Genomic DNA, 14,974 nt, shown 5'->3' on the forward strand with positions numbered 1-14,974 from the left:
CAACCTCGATAGGGAAATTGTACACACTTTCAAGAAAAATAAAATGTTTATTTTTGGGAACTAATAACCGTAGACATAACAGGCATAATTTTAACTAATATTTTAGAATGAAAAATTCAACCAGTGATTACGAATGTCAATTTTTTATAGGCATACACATAATATGTAAAACTCGCTTATCTCGCAAGAATGGAAAATAATAAAACCAAATAAAATATCGAGAATAAGCTACGAGTAAACACGAGGAATAAAAATTACGAATAAAAAAACCTTTACACAAAAAAGTACAATGCAAAATATCACAATGCAAAAGCTCATTCAAAACAATATACTGTAATACAATACTCAACAAAAAAAAAAGAAAATTACAATCTAATACTCTTTACGTAAATCAAACGTGATAAAAATTAATAAAATGGGAATGCGAATAATTTCACAAAACTGAAAAATATGATCATATAAAAAAACGGATAAAAATTTCTCATAAAAATTACAGCCATAAAATACACATACACAATCTGGAATGATTAAAAATAGATGATATCGCTACAAAACATGATGACCGAATCATCTACAGACGTTACCTAATGGATACCAATCTGTAGTTTCAGTTTCTGGAACAAGATTATGAAGTGGTAATGAAACTGCGCCTAAAAATTCGTTTTCCTGTAACGTATCGTGATTCCAAACAGTTGCTTGGAGAACTCGAAATTGAAGCACATCCAGCGGCATTCTATACTCCAGCTGCAATATTGATAATGCGTTTAGATTACACGTGCTTTCTGGGCTACAAAGCTACATACAAGAAAAAAATTACCATTTCCATAAAAGATGGATGACAACTTCGTTTGATAACTTTAGTCTTTCTTTTTGTCATTTTCATCGGATCTGGTAACAAATAAACTTTTACGTAGGTAGATGGCTCTTGATTATTAGCCATTCGTGGTAATTCTTTAGCATGATTAACCATTACCTAAAATCAAGAACGCAATGAAAATCAATTAATTCGTACAAACCAAATTTCGTAAATTAGGTACACATTACTTACGATTAAAGCTCCTCTTTGATAATTTAACGTCAATTTCAATTCACCTCTTACACACTTGCTATAGGTCTGAGAAGTTTTTGACTTGCGTTCTATAACGATTGAGAAATATTAAAATGGAGAAATCGAGTACATGGAACCTGTAAAATCGTTGAACAAACCTTTAAGCTTTTCTTGATTTATGTTAGCTTCTTGTTGATCCCGCAACAAAGGATGGAAAAACGTATAAACAACGTCGGAATGACTAATTTCATCGGCCATTTGGAAAAGCATATTTAAAAATTTTTCTATTTCGTATTTACGCTTCTCAGCGACCTGTTTTATATTTGATCTTCCAACTAATAGACTAGAACTATGTAAACTGCAGAAGAAAAAAAATCAGCTTCGTATAAGATTCAAAATTTGTACGATTAGTATAATCTATGAAAGAACAAATTACCTGTGACATTTAGCCAACGGAAACAGTAAACAAATTTTCTGGTGCAGTTCGCAGAACTCTTTATAGGAACGGAAAAGGTACGAAGGCTCCGGTTGATTTTCACGTTTCACTTTCAAAATATAAACGTAGTACTTCTCCGGGTCATATCGTTTTTGATATCCGTAAACTTCTACGCTCTGTATTCTTCCCTCTTGATTCATGCTGCAAAGATTGTCACATTGTAAGTATTTCAGGTCAACTTTACGAGCAAAAAAGAATGATTTCCACTCACGTGTATCTTTTAGGAACGAAACTTAATAACTCGGCATCATTATGATCACCGGTAAATCGTAATTGAGCTAAATTATGTAAGAAAAAGTTGAACTGCGTAAACCATGACTTCAGAGAACTCTCAATCATACGAGCAAATGTTGCAGCAGCTTCAGCATTTGTCAAATCTAGCAGTAGAGATTTCTGAACATAAGTTACAGCATCCATAGTAACGCCGGGGATTCCAGAAGATATCATCTACAAAATTGAATACATGATTTAACATTTGAGAAAGCTCATCAGTAGCATTATTATAAGTAGACAAATCACCAACCAGGCCGAATAGATATAGAAGTAAATTTCCATGCTTTCTGATAATATTAAACGCTTGACAACATAGATCTACAAAATGATGGAATTTTTCAGTCGATTTATCGCTGCCGTTGATTACATAGGCCATATCGGGAGTTAATACGAAGGGTGTTCGATCCCTGTAAAATATCCATAGAAATTACAATCTTATTAGAAATAGGTTATCAAATAAAAAAATCCAAACTCGTAAATAGTCTCACCTTTTGAAGCTGCCAAAAGTTTGAGCGTCTCCCAGAAACTTTCCAAAATCTATGTGAAACAGATGACCTGATCTTTTCAACATTATGTTATCATTATGTCTATCACAGATACCCAAAATATATGTCGCTACACTGTAACCGGCACATGAAGCTGAAACAGATTATTCATCAAATCATCATGAAATTACAAACTCGTAAATTTTACAAATTTTTTCCATTTCAGTAGTCATTTTTACCGGTAAAATTTTGAACGGCTCGTTCATATTCTAAGGCTGAAGGATTATGTTTTCTCAACCATTCATCGATAGGTGTTTCTTTAAAAGATCCTGTCAATCCCAATTCTATTTGGATTTTTCGCAGAGTTTCTGCCTCCGTGACCATTTCAATGATACCTATACAACAACGGATATTACATATTTCGCAAAGCTATCATTGTACTTCAAAAATCAGTTAAGGTACCTACCTCTTTTATCACCCGTCGATATACAAGCAAAAGTGACGATTTTCAAATCTAAGCCTTCCTTAAGCCACCATTTATCCATAATCTTGATCATTTGTATGGTCAACATATCTTGCTGCAAATCATCTCCCGCCTAGATACACACCATATTTTAGCAAATTCAAATAGACGTTCTGTATTTAATAATTAATAATATGAATTATTCTTTCATTCTCACTTTAAAAATAGCAGGTATAATATTTTTTTCAACAGTTTGAAAGCTAATTTTTAATGGCAACGTGTTCGAAGGGAAATACGAGCAGGTTTTCACTTGAATACCATTGACTTCCAAACTAGGTTTCAATGGTAAACAGGCTACATTTTCTTGTAAATTGTCATGTACGCTTTCCAGATCTTGCAACAATGTTTTAATCCTGAGAGATTCTTTCGTCGACTTGATATTTTCGGCTACTTCGTATAAAGTCTTTAAACAAGAGAAAAACCAAATAAATAAAATGAGCATTTGATTGGATAATTTATCCAAACACATGTAATGTATCTATCTTACTTTGACTAGCAATTGTTGAGCATTAAAACTATGCCTGACAGCTTGTCCACAAATCATTATTAATACTCGATACATGAGCAGAATTCTTCTAAAATAACGAGCGTTTCCCATCGCCTTTTCGTCGAGATTCGTGAGATCATAGTTATTGGGATTCTAAAAAAAAAAAAATTATAATTGAGCAGTTCTCTTTATTGAGAATAACTGTGGCGTTGTCAACTTACCTGAAATAATTGTGTTGGTAGTAGTTGAATCAACAACCAATATAGATAATGAGCTACGCGGGGTGACAAAAGCGAACGTCGCAGTAAAAATTCAGCCAAAGCAGATGTTTCATAAGTTTCATGTTTCAATGCTTGTATCAGTTGGGGAAGGTAATCTACAACTTCGTCGTGAGAAAACGATTCCATCCAGCTGACCGCCTTCTTCCTCACCTCGATGTCAGGAAAACTGCAAATCAAAACTAAATATAGGAATGTTTCGAAGCCATTTAATTTGGATTAATTTCACCAACCAAGGTAATAATAATTGTAACGCATCGATTGACTGCAATGGTGACCATGAATGGAGCATCGAGTGCAAATCTGGCAAACACGCCGAATCCCAGCTATAAGCAGCTAAAAACACTTTTGGAAGAGCTTGCGGCTTCGACAATAGATAGTGACGTTTCTCCCAAAGAACTTCTCGGTCTTCTGTAGGTGGTCTGTGATTGAAAAAATGAAAATAAAATTATTACCAATTATTAATTTGCAATTAATTTTTGAATCCTTAATGATTATGCTGAGAAAACTAGCAAAATACCTATTAAATACATCTTGTTCAACCATCTGTAATAATTGCTCTTGCGTGTTACGATCTAGACTATTGAAGTCATACATGTCTTTAGATACCGTATGAATATCTTTCGCAATATGCGGAAATTTAACGTGACTACTGTAGCATGGAAATTCAACGTCTGAAAAAAAATTGACGAAAATTTACGTAAGCGTTATTAAAAAATTTACACGTCAAACAATTTAGAAAAATTGACAAAGCGTTACTAACTTAGGATTGGTTGACTTTGATTGCCTAGCTGATACCCTAATGGAGGCGAAGGCCCTAATCTTCTATCTGCAGATGACGGTGATAGCATCAACAAGTAACTTCCCTGGGATAATATTCTAAAAAATTCAAACCTTCGATTAAAACTGAAAGAAAAAATTCGGCCAAGTTCATTATACAAAACCACATTTACCCATCGTAATTGAAAAACTGAATCGAAGTCCATCCAAGTTCAGTATCAGTGGACTGATTATCTTGAGATGATGACTGCTCCGCATTAAGATTTATGCTACGACCATACACAACGAAAACTAAACGACTTTCACGAGGTAGTAAACAGATTCCAATATTGTCGAAACTCAACCTAAAATATGGTCACATTTTAAACAAAATAAGACGACAGGATGAAAATTTTCATCTTTTTTTACTAACCAGCAATCAAAAATTAATCTCTTGAAAAAAGAACCAGAAGCTTGCATGCTTTTAGACACCTTAGCTTCGCCTACCGGTCTGGTACCGTGATATACTTGAGCAACTATTAAGTATTCGTCGTAATTCCAATTATTTCCTAATCTATGTAATCCATCAATATAGACCAAGACTGGATCTCCTACTTCACGCGAATATTTTGTACCTATGAAACATCTCACAAATTAGTAAAATCAACCTGGACGTTTGAGGAGATTTTTCTGTAGGCCTCTACGTACCGGTAAATTCATAAGACGGAGAACTTAATTCAAAGTCTACATCGAAAGTATGGCAATACGTGTCGATAAATTTATACACGCTTTCTTTAATTTTTTCGCAGTGATTAGCGATCGTCTCTCGGGCAGGTGGTGCTTTAGGTACGTTTACAATAGAATACTCTCCTTCGTCATCGATAATACGTGGTTTCATCCAACTGTTTCCGTCAGTCTATAAATGATAATCACGTTTCAAGGTTCAATTTTCTTTTTTTTCCTCGTTATATACCACTTGTATAATACCTTGGATGAATAAGATGACATTTCATTGCAAATTTCAATGAAATCGATCAAACTTTTAGATATATCAGACGGTTCCATGTTTCCTAACAACGAGCAGATTGCTTTTAACGCTTGCTGAACACCGCGGGTTTGAATACTGGAAAATGAAAATCCCGAAGAAAAAATATTTCCGACGGAAATTTCAATTTTATTCATTTCTTTCTCCAAAGTTTCTGATGAAAAAAAGAAAAAAAAAGAAATTATACAGATAGTACAAGATAGAAGTAGGGTGACATAGAGCAAACTAACCTAAAACAATGCTCAAAGATTCGTACGAAATCAACGGCGAAAATTCATTAGGAATTAGATCTTCAATTTTTATCTCACTATCGCAAGTATCATCTTGAGCCTAAAAACACAATCTTCGGTTAGAATTCATTCGAACGATTAAATTTCAACAACGAAATAATACGATGAATAAACTCACAGTTCTCGCTAATTTTCTGGATACGCTATTTGAAGGCAGCAACGTTAATTCGACGTCTTCATCTAACTTGATACATTGCAAAATATGAACATAGCTGCTGAGGTTTGTGTTTGGTAAAAGATATTCAGCCAGGCCACGAACTTTCACAATATAATTTTCAGCTGAATCATTATTAGACAGATCGCATAAAGTTTGAAGAATTACTTGCTCTACAGTACTATCGGCTGAACAAAAATCAAAATTATATTGCAAATAAAATGTTCATTGTAGGTACGATAATTCAAACTGATTAAATTTTCGATTACCATCGCAAGTAAATATTACTGGATTAGGTCGCGTAAATTCGCAATGCATTATGATCTTGATGCTCAAATTTTGCACTCGTGTACATTCAATCCTCGGGCTGATGACGATACCCATATTTTTCTCAGCGTCATTATATTTAAATTCATCTGAAATTTCATATTAGTTAAGCAATAAGTAAATGTTACTCACTGAGGGTCTAAGATAGGAGCAAAATTTATCCTACTTACTTCGTATCGTTTTAACAAGACGATGAAAAGCTATTAAATCAGGATCCTGAATTGATCTGTTTCGTTTCCTAACAGTGATATTTTCTCTCTGGTATTTTTTTACAGGTGAATTCTGAGCCTAAAAAATAATAAAAATATTATTAGAATATTGCAATCATAGAAATATACCTACTTAGGTCTACAGTTTCACATTAACATCTAATAAAACCAAATTCAATACTCACTAAAAATTTGAAAATATTTAGACAAACCATTTTTACCAATAAGCTACATAAATCAAATTAATAAATGCAAAAAATTTTGAAATAAGTTGATATGAAAGTGCGTAATTGAAAAACTGCACAATGAAATCGTCGAAGTGTAGATAATTCCACCCTAATTGCCCTTCTTTTGTAACGGTATCTAAAGGTATCCCATTTCAGAGTATATACACTAAACTATACACTTGCACGGTAGCATACTTGAAAACTAGTTTTGAACGCGTTATAAAAGGATAACCTTTGTACCACTATACACGTGAGAAACTTACAGAAAGCTCGGTGGCGGGGGTGCTATGGTTACGAGGTGGTAATGGTGGTGGCGAATTCAAAGGAGTCTGAGTTTTAACGACAGCTGCATAAATAGGATCCGAGTGTTGCGAACATTCTGATGGCGAATACATGTAGTCAAATGGATCAAACACGGCGTATAAACTATTCGAACATTCTGAGCTAGCTTCTTCTTCTCTTTCGTCCACTAATTGTAACAAAATAAGCGAACAACAATTTAGAAAAAAATTAATTCACGAATTTTCACGCATTCGTTGAACGTAAAATTTATGAGCAACGTTAGTAACGTAAGTAATGGTTTTTTGACACCTGGGTAATTTGACAACTTATGGCAACTTCAATGACAAAATTAAGAACCTTATCTTTAAAAACGTGATGAATAAATATTGCATAATTACAAATACTTTTCAGTATACGATCTGTTTTGCGTGTTGGAAGTCGTTTAAACTGTATTATTATCGACTATAGTGTACATAGCTGTTTTTTCGCCAAAAGCATTCGGTGATTCAATATTCTTACGTCAGATCTTTTCTTTACTAAGGAGGTAATTCGATTTTAAAATATTGGATAAATTATTCCATGGCTCGATAATTTTACGTCAATCATTTTTCTTGTTAGGGAGATAATTTAAAATTTTGAAGAAATTATCATTTCAACGTAAATATGACTCAACTTTTATTTTATTCACCCATGATATAATAAAATCAAAACACGCGGAAACCGTTTACAAAATTATTCAAAAAATGAAACTAGGTAACTATAACTAACAGGTAGGTAGGTACCAATGTGATAATATATTTTTCAATGTATTACGTACTCGCATTCCAAAGAGCAATCAATTTGCGGAAAACTGAAGTAATAAATAATATTAAATACACGAAGGGACACGTGAAAAGAATTCGTCGAAACGGAAAATTAACCATTATTTTGACTTTTTTGTTTTTAACCTAGAAACGTATAAAACTTCATAATTCATAAATCATCGGTCGGAGTTTCAATCAAGGAATGTAAATTGTTTATCTTTCCATTAAAAGCAAATGTCGATTCAATGAAGCTATCTTAATTAAAAATCTTTATCAATGTTTATTTATTTCGAAATGATAATTCTAAAAGGTCCATTTTTTCAAAGTTTAAGATCGAAATGTGCCAGACTACGAATAGAAATGGGATCATCATTGGTTGACTTGGAAAAGTGAGTTTTATTGTTGTAAAATGGCGTACGACTTCAAATAAAAAGGAATGCGAAATACAATCATCATGTACGTCAAGGCTTGGAAACTTTTTCAACGAGGAACAGGGGCTTGGCTTCATAATATAGCTCAAGGGTTAAAACGATATTCAATCTTCATAACTTTACGTCTTCACGTAAACCGGGTCGCAAGATGAATAATTGAATTAGATAATTTCTTCGATAACATACCTGATTCTATATCTTCGGTGAGAGTAATTTTAGCACAGGTTGACTCGAGTAGAGGATCAAAAGCTTCTAAGACACTGTGACGTACTCTTCCACCATCACATTCATTATTGAAGGATTTACTCAAATTTCTTCTAGATTTAGTTTCTTTACAATTAACAATCCAATCACGATTGTCATTATCATTATCCAGACGAGTTACTTCGTTAAACAATGTTAGATCGATTAAATTATTATCGTCTTTCTTTTTAATCGCATTCAGCACAGAAACATTCGAAACATTGGTGTGATCTGCGTGGAAAAAGAAAATAAATCACGTTAAAATCACATTACCTACACAATCATTTCCACATCGGTTAGAAAATAATTTTAATTGCGTATTACGAACAAATACCAACCATAAAAAGAACAGCTTACAAACTGAGAACACACGTCAACACTTTATAAACGTGGATCGTTTCAAAAATGGTTGAGTTTTTCAATTTCGAATTTTGTTTTCGCAAAATTTCAGCGGATTGACGGCTCGAACAGTGCGATACGTTAGAGGTACGTCAAAGACGTGTATAAATTTCACGTACAAAATAAATACTCGACATCTGTGCCGGTACGAATATACAACTGCGCGCCACTTGTTTAATTGTAAAAACGTTTTGCATAATGTTTAAACGTTAATTTGTCGAACGCTTGGAAATATAAACAAATTAAAGATCATACAACTCGAATCATTTATTCCGAAACGACCAAATAATAAATAACTATTTATTAGAAAACAACATCTGCTCGACTGAGCAATGCGATATTTACTTCGGTGCCGTTCGAACGTCAATTATCGACTTTTTGTTCTCAAAGCCACGGGACAAGGATTTTATAAAATAATGGTAACTACATACATATTAACGCGCTTTATAAAATATCAACTATTTTACTCTTACATACTTTGAAAGACCTGTGTAACAGACTGCTGAGACGTTGAGTTGAATCGACATCCCGGATTAAATGGAACTACACCATGGTAAGTCGGAGCACCGTACCTCGGAGGAAAAAATCCAATAGGTCTTGGGACTGTGGAATTGTAAAAACTTCGGCAACCATTTGTTATGGATGATATGGAAGTTTGAATTTTCAAGTTTGGCGGATTATTGAAATTGAATCCTGTATACGGTTGTATCGCATTCAAGCTAAAAGAAAGACGATTATTCGTAAATTTTAATAAAATAATGAAAACATTGAAAAAAAAATTAATCAGAGAGGCGAAATTTCATTTTTTGCAGCAAGATCTCAATGCCAAAGCAGAGATCTCAAACCACAATCAAATATCTGTCCATTAACTCATCATTAAATTTACTTATATACCGATAAAATCAATGTAAGAATTTATACCTTTCTTCTTCAACAGGTGAACTACTCGTAGTGCTAGCGGATGGAGGAGGCGAATCGAAAGAAACCAAATCATCGACCGAATACGACGCCGACGAGGTAGACGACTGTGTAGTAACGCTATTCCGACGCGATGTCGCTGGAGGTGGTTTTATCAAAGGTACTTTGGGATCACCTGAAAAACCGACATAAATTAAAACCTTCGCAGGTTTGATACGCATGATGCGACAAGAACCGTGAAATTTCATTAAGTCATTAACGAGAACGGATTAATGAGTGATCAGGTAAATTACTTCAGTAAGACGTTTTCAATAGCATTAGATATCATTTTGAATTTCAATTACTCACCAATATTAACACCGCCTGGTCTTGGTCTAGAGCGTGGTATTTCGTCAGGCGTTACAACTTTTTTCTCTGAAAAAGTTTTTCATCGAGTAAAAATAATATCGTGTCGACTATATTATTACGAATAAAAATTATTCATCTAAAAATTGATAATCGTTATCACAAATACCTTTTTTTTTCTCTTCCTGCAGTTTCTTCAGTTTGAATTTTTCCAGCGCCAATGTTTCTAAACTTAAAGCTCGCGCTTTTTCGAGATCTTCTTGAAATTTTTTATCGAAATCATTCTCAGAAGTCATTTTGCTGTATATTTGGATTGTCAAAACCTGCAACAAGTGAGATGTCTGATGAGTATTCAAAGCGGAAGACGATCATATCAATAGTTCAACAAACACTCGTTCATTATAACAATGTATTCCCGCAAACTTTTAATTACAATTCCGTTAACTTCGGAAGTACATGCAACATTATTAACATTGTTAGCATTACTTGGACTTTCACCATGTTTATAAATAATATATTTACCTATAAATCTGTTATTTTGGCAGCGACATGACCATTACTAGTTTACGATTATTGGGAAGGAATTAAAGCTCAATGTCACATTGCGATTGTACAACTAATTTTTGAATAGTTCAATAGAAACGAACCTAACGAAAATTTTAATAAATCTTCGCATAATTTAAATAATTTAGTTAATTATTTTGTTTTTACTACACTACAGTTATTTTTATTTTTATTCCGTCTTCTGATTTCATTCATGAATAATGGAACGAGATAACATCAAAGCATTCAAAGCAGAAAACAATGAAAAGCATTCCAGCAGTAATTTTCGTATTACTAGTAATTTACTCATGTTCAGCAATGGTCTGAATTTGACTAGTAAACTGATTTTTTTGTTGAAAAGTATGTCTAAAGTCTATTTACTTTTTGCATAACGATTTCATTGGTAAAACACCGAGTAAAATATTCATTAAAATTATTTTGAGTCAATAGGGAGTGATGAGTGAATGCGGAACAAAATAATAATAATTTGCAATTTGTTTTACCTGTTTTACCTGCCGAAATTTGAATTGACATGAAACAAGTTTTTCAAAATTACGATCTAAAATTCTCTTTGAAACTTTCGGCGATTTGAGAAAAAAATAATCTCGGAATGAAATTTTCTTGTCTTGTAAAAAAATTGATAAGAGCTTAATATGATACTTAGATAAATGATGTTAATGAAGATTTCAACAGTTTCGTGAATTCGTGATGACAATTTCAATTTTCAATCACTTTTACAATTCCTTTTCCAAGAAATTTTATGTTTTTTGTTGGATAACATTTGTTACATTATCATGAACTGAAAATAATAATAAATATTTACAAAATTGGCAAAGAAGACTGAAGAGTGAAGGGGTAAACAACTTTTTAAAAGCTCAAGATAAAATCGTCGGTTTATTCAAAAGCACCGAAAGCGTTGTTAAAAGAAAAGTTTGTGTAATGTGAGCAAAAACTTTCGATCGTTAAAAATAATTTATCATTCTACGAAACTCCTATTCTTCTCGGTCGTTTCAGTTCATTAATCTTTTTTACAGCTGTTCCTTGATAACGTAACGTTGCTATTATCATCGGGTCAATTAATAATTCGGCCAACTGTTAGTACTCTTCGTACTTTTAATCAAATTCCTTACTTTCCATAAAGAACAGTTGAAAATGTTGAAAGACGACGGCGTAAATGTAGATGCTGAACATTTTGAGGTGATATATATTTTATATTTCACGATACGTACCTACCTACTCAAATAATCTTACATAAAAAACTGATTGCCTTTTTTCTCAACAGGATATTGTCAATGAATTGTACAGTTACAGAGATTTATATTTTGAGAGTAATCCAATTGAAACGGCGGTTAATTTTCATTCGAATTTAAAAACCAAACTACAGGAATCCGTCGATAAGATTAAATCCTTGGAAGGTAGTAGCGAACGAGTACATTATTTGAAATAATTCTGATTTCCCAGGGTTTCGGCATATCGATTTGAATTTATGTTTCAGAGGATGCGTTGAAGAAAGATCGAGCCCTTTATTTTTACGTTTTGGGTAAAGCGTACAATGTGGAAACCGATTATAATTCCAAAGCGGAGGAATATCTGTCGAAATCAGTGAAATTGAATCCAAATTTAATAGATGCGTGGAATCACTTAGGCGATTCTTATTTTAAAAAGGGAGATTACTTAGAAGCCAAAAATTGTTTTTTAAATGCTTTAAATAAGGTAATTCAATCATTTTCCCGATGTTGAATAATTTTTTAACCCCGTTGCCTATTGTGATCTTTTTCATTTTGCGCAGGAAAAAAATAAAGTATCTTTACGAAATTTATCCGTTGTATCGAGAAAAGAATCTGGGAAAACCAAAGAAGATCTAATTAATAATGTAAACGCAGGTTTGAAATATGCTCAAGAGGCTTTAGAAGTTGATCCAAATGACGGTACCTCGTGGTTTTACATGGGAAATGCTTTCATGTCATTATTTTTCACTGTCAAACAAAGTGGTAAAACTCTTATACAAGCCATGGATGCGTACAACAGATCTGTAAGTTTGCTCAACTCCCCAGTTGTATCAAATCATAATGATAATCCATAGTCATATGGCTGTATTATTGAGAATAATTTCATTTGCAGGAAAATGATCCATCTTCCAAAAGTAACCCTGATCTACACTACAATAAAGCAGTGGTCGGTATAATTTAAATTATTTAAATTAATTTAAACCTATGAGACAATGTGGAATGTCAACTTTTTATTCATGCGTTAAATTTCGTTTTCCTTTTAAGGCTTTGAAATTCCAAGAAGAGTATGAAAGTGCTTTACAGTGTTTCGATAAAGCTCATTCATTTGACCCAAAATGGGAAACGCCGAAATTGTTACAAGAACGTCTTATTAAATATTTGAACAGCATTCAAGATTTAATCTGTCAAAAAGGAAGAGTGAAGAATAAAAAACTTCAAACCTTTATTAAGGTAATTTGAGTAAAGTTAATTGTATGCTGAAATTTGATTTTTTCGAGTTACCAATTGAATCAATATTTTCAGAATATTAGCCCAGAAAAGCATTTAGGTCATTTCCAAAAGTTATCCGGTGATAAGGCCGACGGCGAAGCAACGCTAAAACATGTTCCATTATCCGAATTACGGCCAGGTTTAAATGAAAACAAAGTAGTTTTAGGTGTTGTCGTTTGCAGTGTATTGAATGAAGAATTGGTTCCATTGTAAGTCAGATATTTCGACGATTCTCTTCATTAATTAATTTCTTTTACTAATTGAATTTCATATCGTCGTAGTACATTCTGTATTGTTGATAAAGAGAATACTTGCATGGGAGTAACAATATACAATTTAGCTAACGGACAAGGGGTCATCATCGGAGATACCGTAGCTATTGCTATGCCATTTTTAAAAGAAGTTGATTTTACATTCGGAAGTAATGTGAGTGAATATGAAACAAAACATTTACTTTGTATAATTTTTAATTTTTGTAGATGAAAGTTTTCTCTTGGTAACATTTTGTCATTTTGCAGAAATTCAACTTTAAAAGCATACGAATAAGCAATCCTTTACTGATGGCCGTTAATGGGAAACCTCTCCCTTCGAACAAAATGTCTTCAATGCAAATGTCAACCTTCAGTGAAGCTGATAACAAAGTTTAAATTTGTTTTATGCGAATCGTTAAATTAATCTCTCACCAAATTCAATTTTTACTCGTCAAATATTAGCTGTTTTATTACTTACCTTTTTTTATCATCATGGGCCCTAAGTTGTTGTAAGAATTTTAAATCCTAATGTGCATTTTTATAATAGTATTATTTATTCATTTTTTCTTATACTATCTTTGAACTATGGTTAATGTCTATTTATACCATATTTTCCACAAAATTGATAATGATATGTATTTTATTAGCATTCCTATGTGCACGTTTGTACATCGTAAATTTGTGTTTTTCCTTTTTTACTTTTATGGCCATTTTAATTTTTTAATCTTTTTTTCATGTTAACACTCTAATTTGATTTTAATAAAGCGTTTAAAAGTTTTTAGTAATTTACTGGCGCCCCATTTTTTGCTACGCTTGTAGCATGTATTCATACCATGAAATATGTACTTACTTGTGAGGTCGGCTACATTGTCATTTCATTGAACAGCAATTTGCTTTCGAGCTGTAAATATTTCTATAAAAATCATAATCAATAGCTTTGATTTTACTGCTTTGTTTTTTGAAAGAAATGGCATATTAATTGTTCAATAATGAACACCGAACAGTGCTCCTGCTCAAGCTAAATATGCAACTCATTTAACACGATAATTATATCGGTACAGTCGTAGGTACATACATTTCGTGACTTCGTGAGTGTTGGAAAGAGAAGGTGGGAGGGGAGTATAATTCAGGAAGAAACAAGTACAATAGAATAACAAATTCTGATTGATGAATTACTGATGTACAATGTAATGGAATATACTTAATTACCGTGATTTATTTCGGCAATAATAACAATAAGTACCTACCTACATATGAAAAATGACGGCATACCTATTTCATTTTACGAATCATTCTATCTATCGAGTTATTCAATGAAAATATAGAATTCTGAAAAGTTTGTGTTTTATTTTAAAATTCACTTCAAACAATTAGGCACATGCACCATGCACATCACGTTTATTTTTAACGTAACGTTTACTTAGATCTTACCTTGATCTTGAAGCAGATATTCGATCTGAATAGGCCATACACTTACAATGTATAACAAGTTAGTTGACATATTTGATGATATTTGCTCCGTTTTTAATTTATTCAAAGTAAACAGTATATCAAAGTCATTCTTAAGGTTAAAATAGGTATCCAAACAAAATAATATAATATTTCAAACTTCTATTAACAGATTCCGATTGACATTACTCGTATGTAGGTATAACAACCT

The 14,974-nt window shown here is 32.7% G+C and overlaps 2 protein-coding genes and 1 long non-coding RNA gene across 7 annotated transcripts; 2 read left to right on the forward strand and 1 right to left on the reverse strand.

Moving 5' to 3' along the window:
* Nucleotides 1–27: 27 nt before the first annotated feature.
* On the reverse strand, nt 28–10,781 carry Pi3K68D (phosphatidylinositol-4-phosphate 3-kinase catalytic subunit Pi3K68D). 2 transcript variants are annotated; one of them, XM_065350535.1, is made up of 31 exons: nt 10,545–10,781; nt 10,192–10,345; nt 10,026–10,091; nt 9,681–9,852; nt 9,237–9,478; nt 8,304–8,591; nt 6,865–7,070; nt 6,336–6,453; nt 6,108–6,254; nt 5,803–6,026; nt 5,625–5,724; nt 5,337–5,548; nt 5,058–5,265; nt 4,783–4,984; nt 4,544–4,714; nt 4,354–4,469; nt 4,111–4,264; nt 3,824–4,012; nt 3,534–3,759; nt 3,313–3,465; nt 2,983–3,228; nt 2,769–2,898; nt 2,542–2,697; nt 2,306–2,456; nt 2,068–2,224; nt 1,756–1,991; nt 1,485–1,685; nt 1,207–1,406; nt 1,049–1,137; nt 818–973; nt 28–744 (listed from the first exon to the last, which is right to left on the reverse strand). In XM_065350535.1, the coding sequence occupies exons 2-31, from the start codon at nt 10,316–10,318 to the stop codon at nt 568–570; spliced, it is 5,220 nt and encodes a 1,739-aa protein (XP_065206607.1). In that variant the 5' UTR covers nt 10,319–10,345; nt 10,545–10,781; the 3' UTR covers nt 28–567. The 2 variants fall into 2 exon arrangements, with proteins under 2 accessions (XP_065206607.1, XP_065206609.1); XM_065350537.1 differs by lacking the exons at nt 8,304–8,591; nt 9,237–9,478; nt 9,681–9,852; ... (1 more) ...; nt 10,192–10,345; nt 10,545–10,781 and adding an exon at nt 7,701–7,855.
* On the forward strand, nt 7,303–8,583 carry LOC135836003 (uncharacterized). The gene is made up of 2 exons (XR_010556992.1): nt 7,303–7,427; nt 8,013–8,583. It is a non-coding gene; the product is annotated as an uncharacterized LOC135836003 (long non-coding RNA).
* LOC135835998 (tetratricopeptide repeat protein 5-like) lies at nt 9,827–14,091 on the forward strand. Of its 4 annotated transcripts, none has more exons than XM_065350546.1 (10): nt 9,827–9,961; nt 11,600–11,762; nt 11,848–11,980; nt 12,061–12,278; nt 12,355–12,597; nt 12,687–12,740; nt 12,839–13,024; nt 13,097–13,272; nt 13,345–13,489; nt 13,582–14,091. In XM_065350546.1, exons 2-10 carry the CDS (start codon nt 11,718–11,720, stop codon nt 13,708–13,710), a joined length of 1,329 nt encoding a protein of 442 aa, XP_065206618.1. In that variant the 5' UTR covers nt 9,827–9,961; nt 11,600–11,717; the 3' UTR covers nt 13,711–14,091. The 4 variants fall into 4 exon arrangements, with proteins under 4 accessions (XP_065206618.1, XP_065206615.1, XP_065206616.1 ...); XM_065350544.1 differs by lacking the exon at nt 9,827–9,961 and adding an exon at nt 11,255–11,506 and having other exon boundaries at nt 11,580–11,762; XM_065350545.1 differs by lacking the exon at nt 9,827–9,961 and adding an exon at nt 11,255–11,506.
* Nucleotides 14,092–14,974: the final 883 nt, after the last annotated feature.

The sequence above is a fragment of the Planococcus citri genome, chromosome 2 (assembly GCF_950023065.1).
Source record: "Planococcus citri chromosome 2, ihPlaCitr1.1, whole genome shotgun sequence".
NCBI lineage: Eukaryota > Metazoa > Arthropoda > Insecta > Hemiptera > Pseudococcidae > Planococcus > Planococcus citri.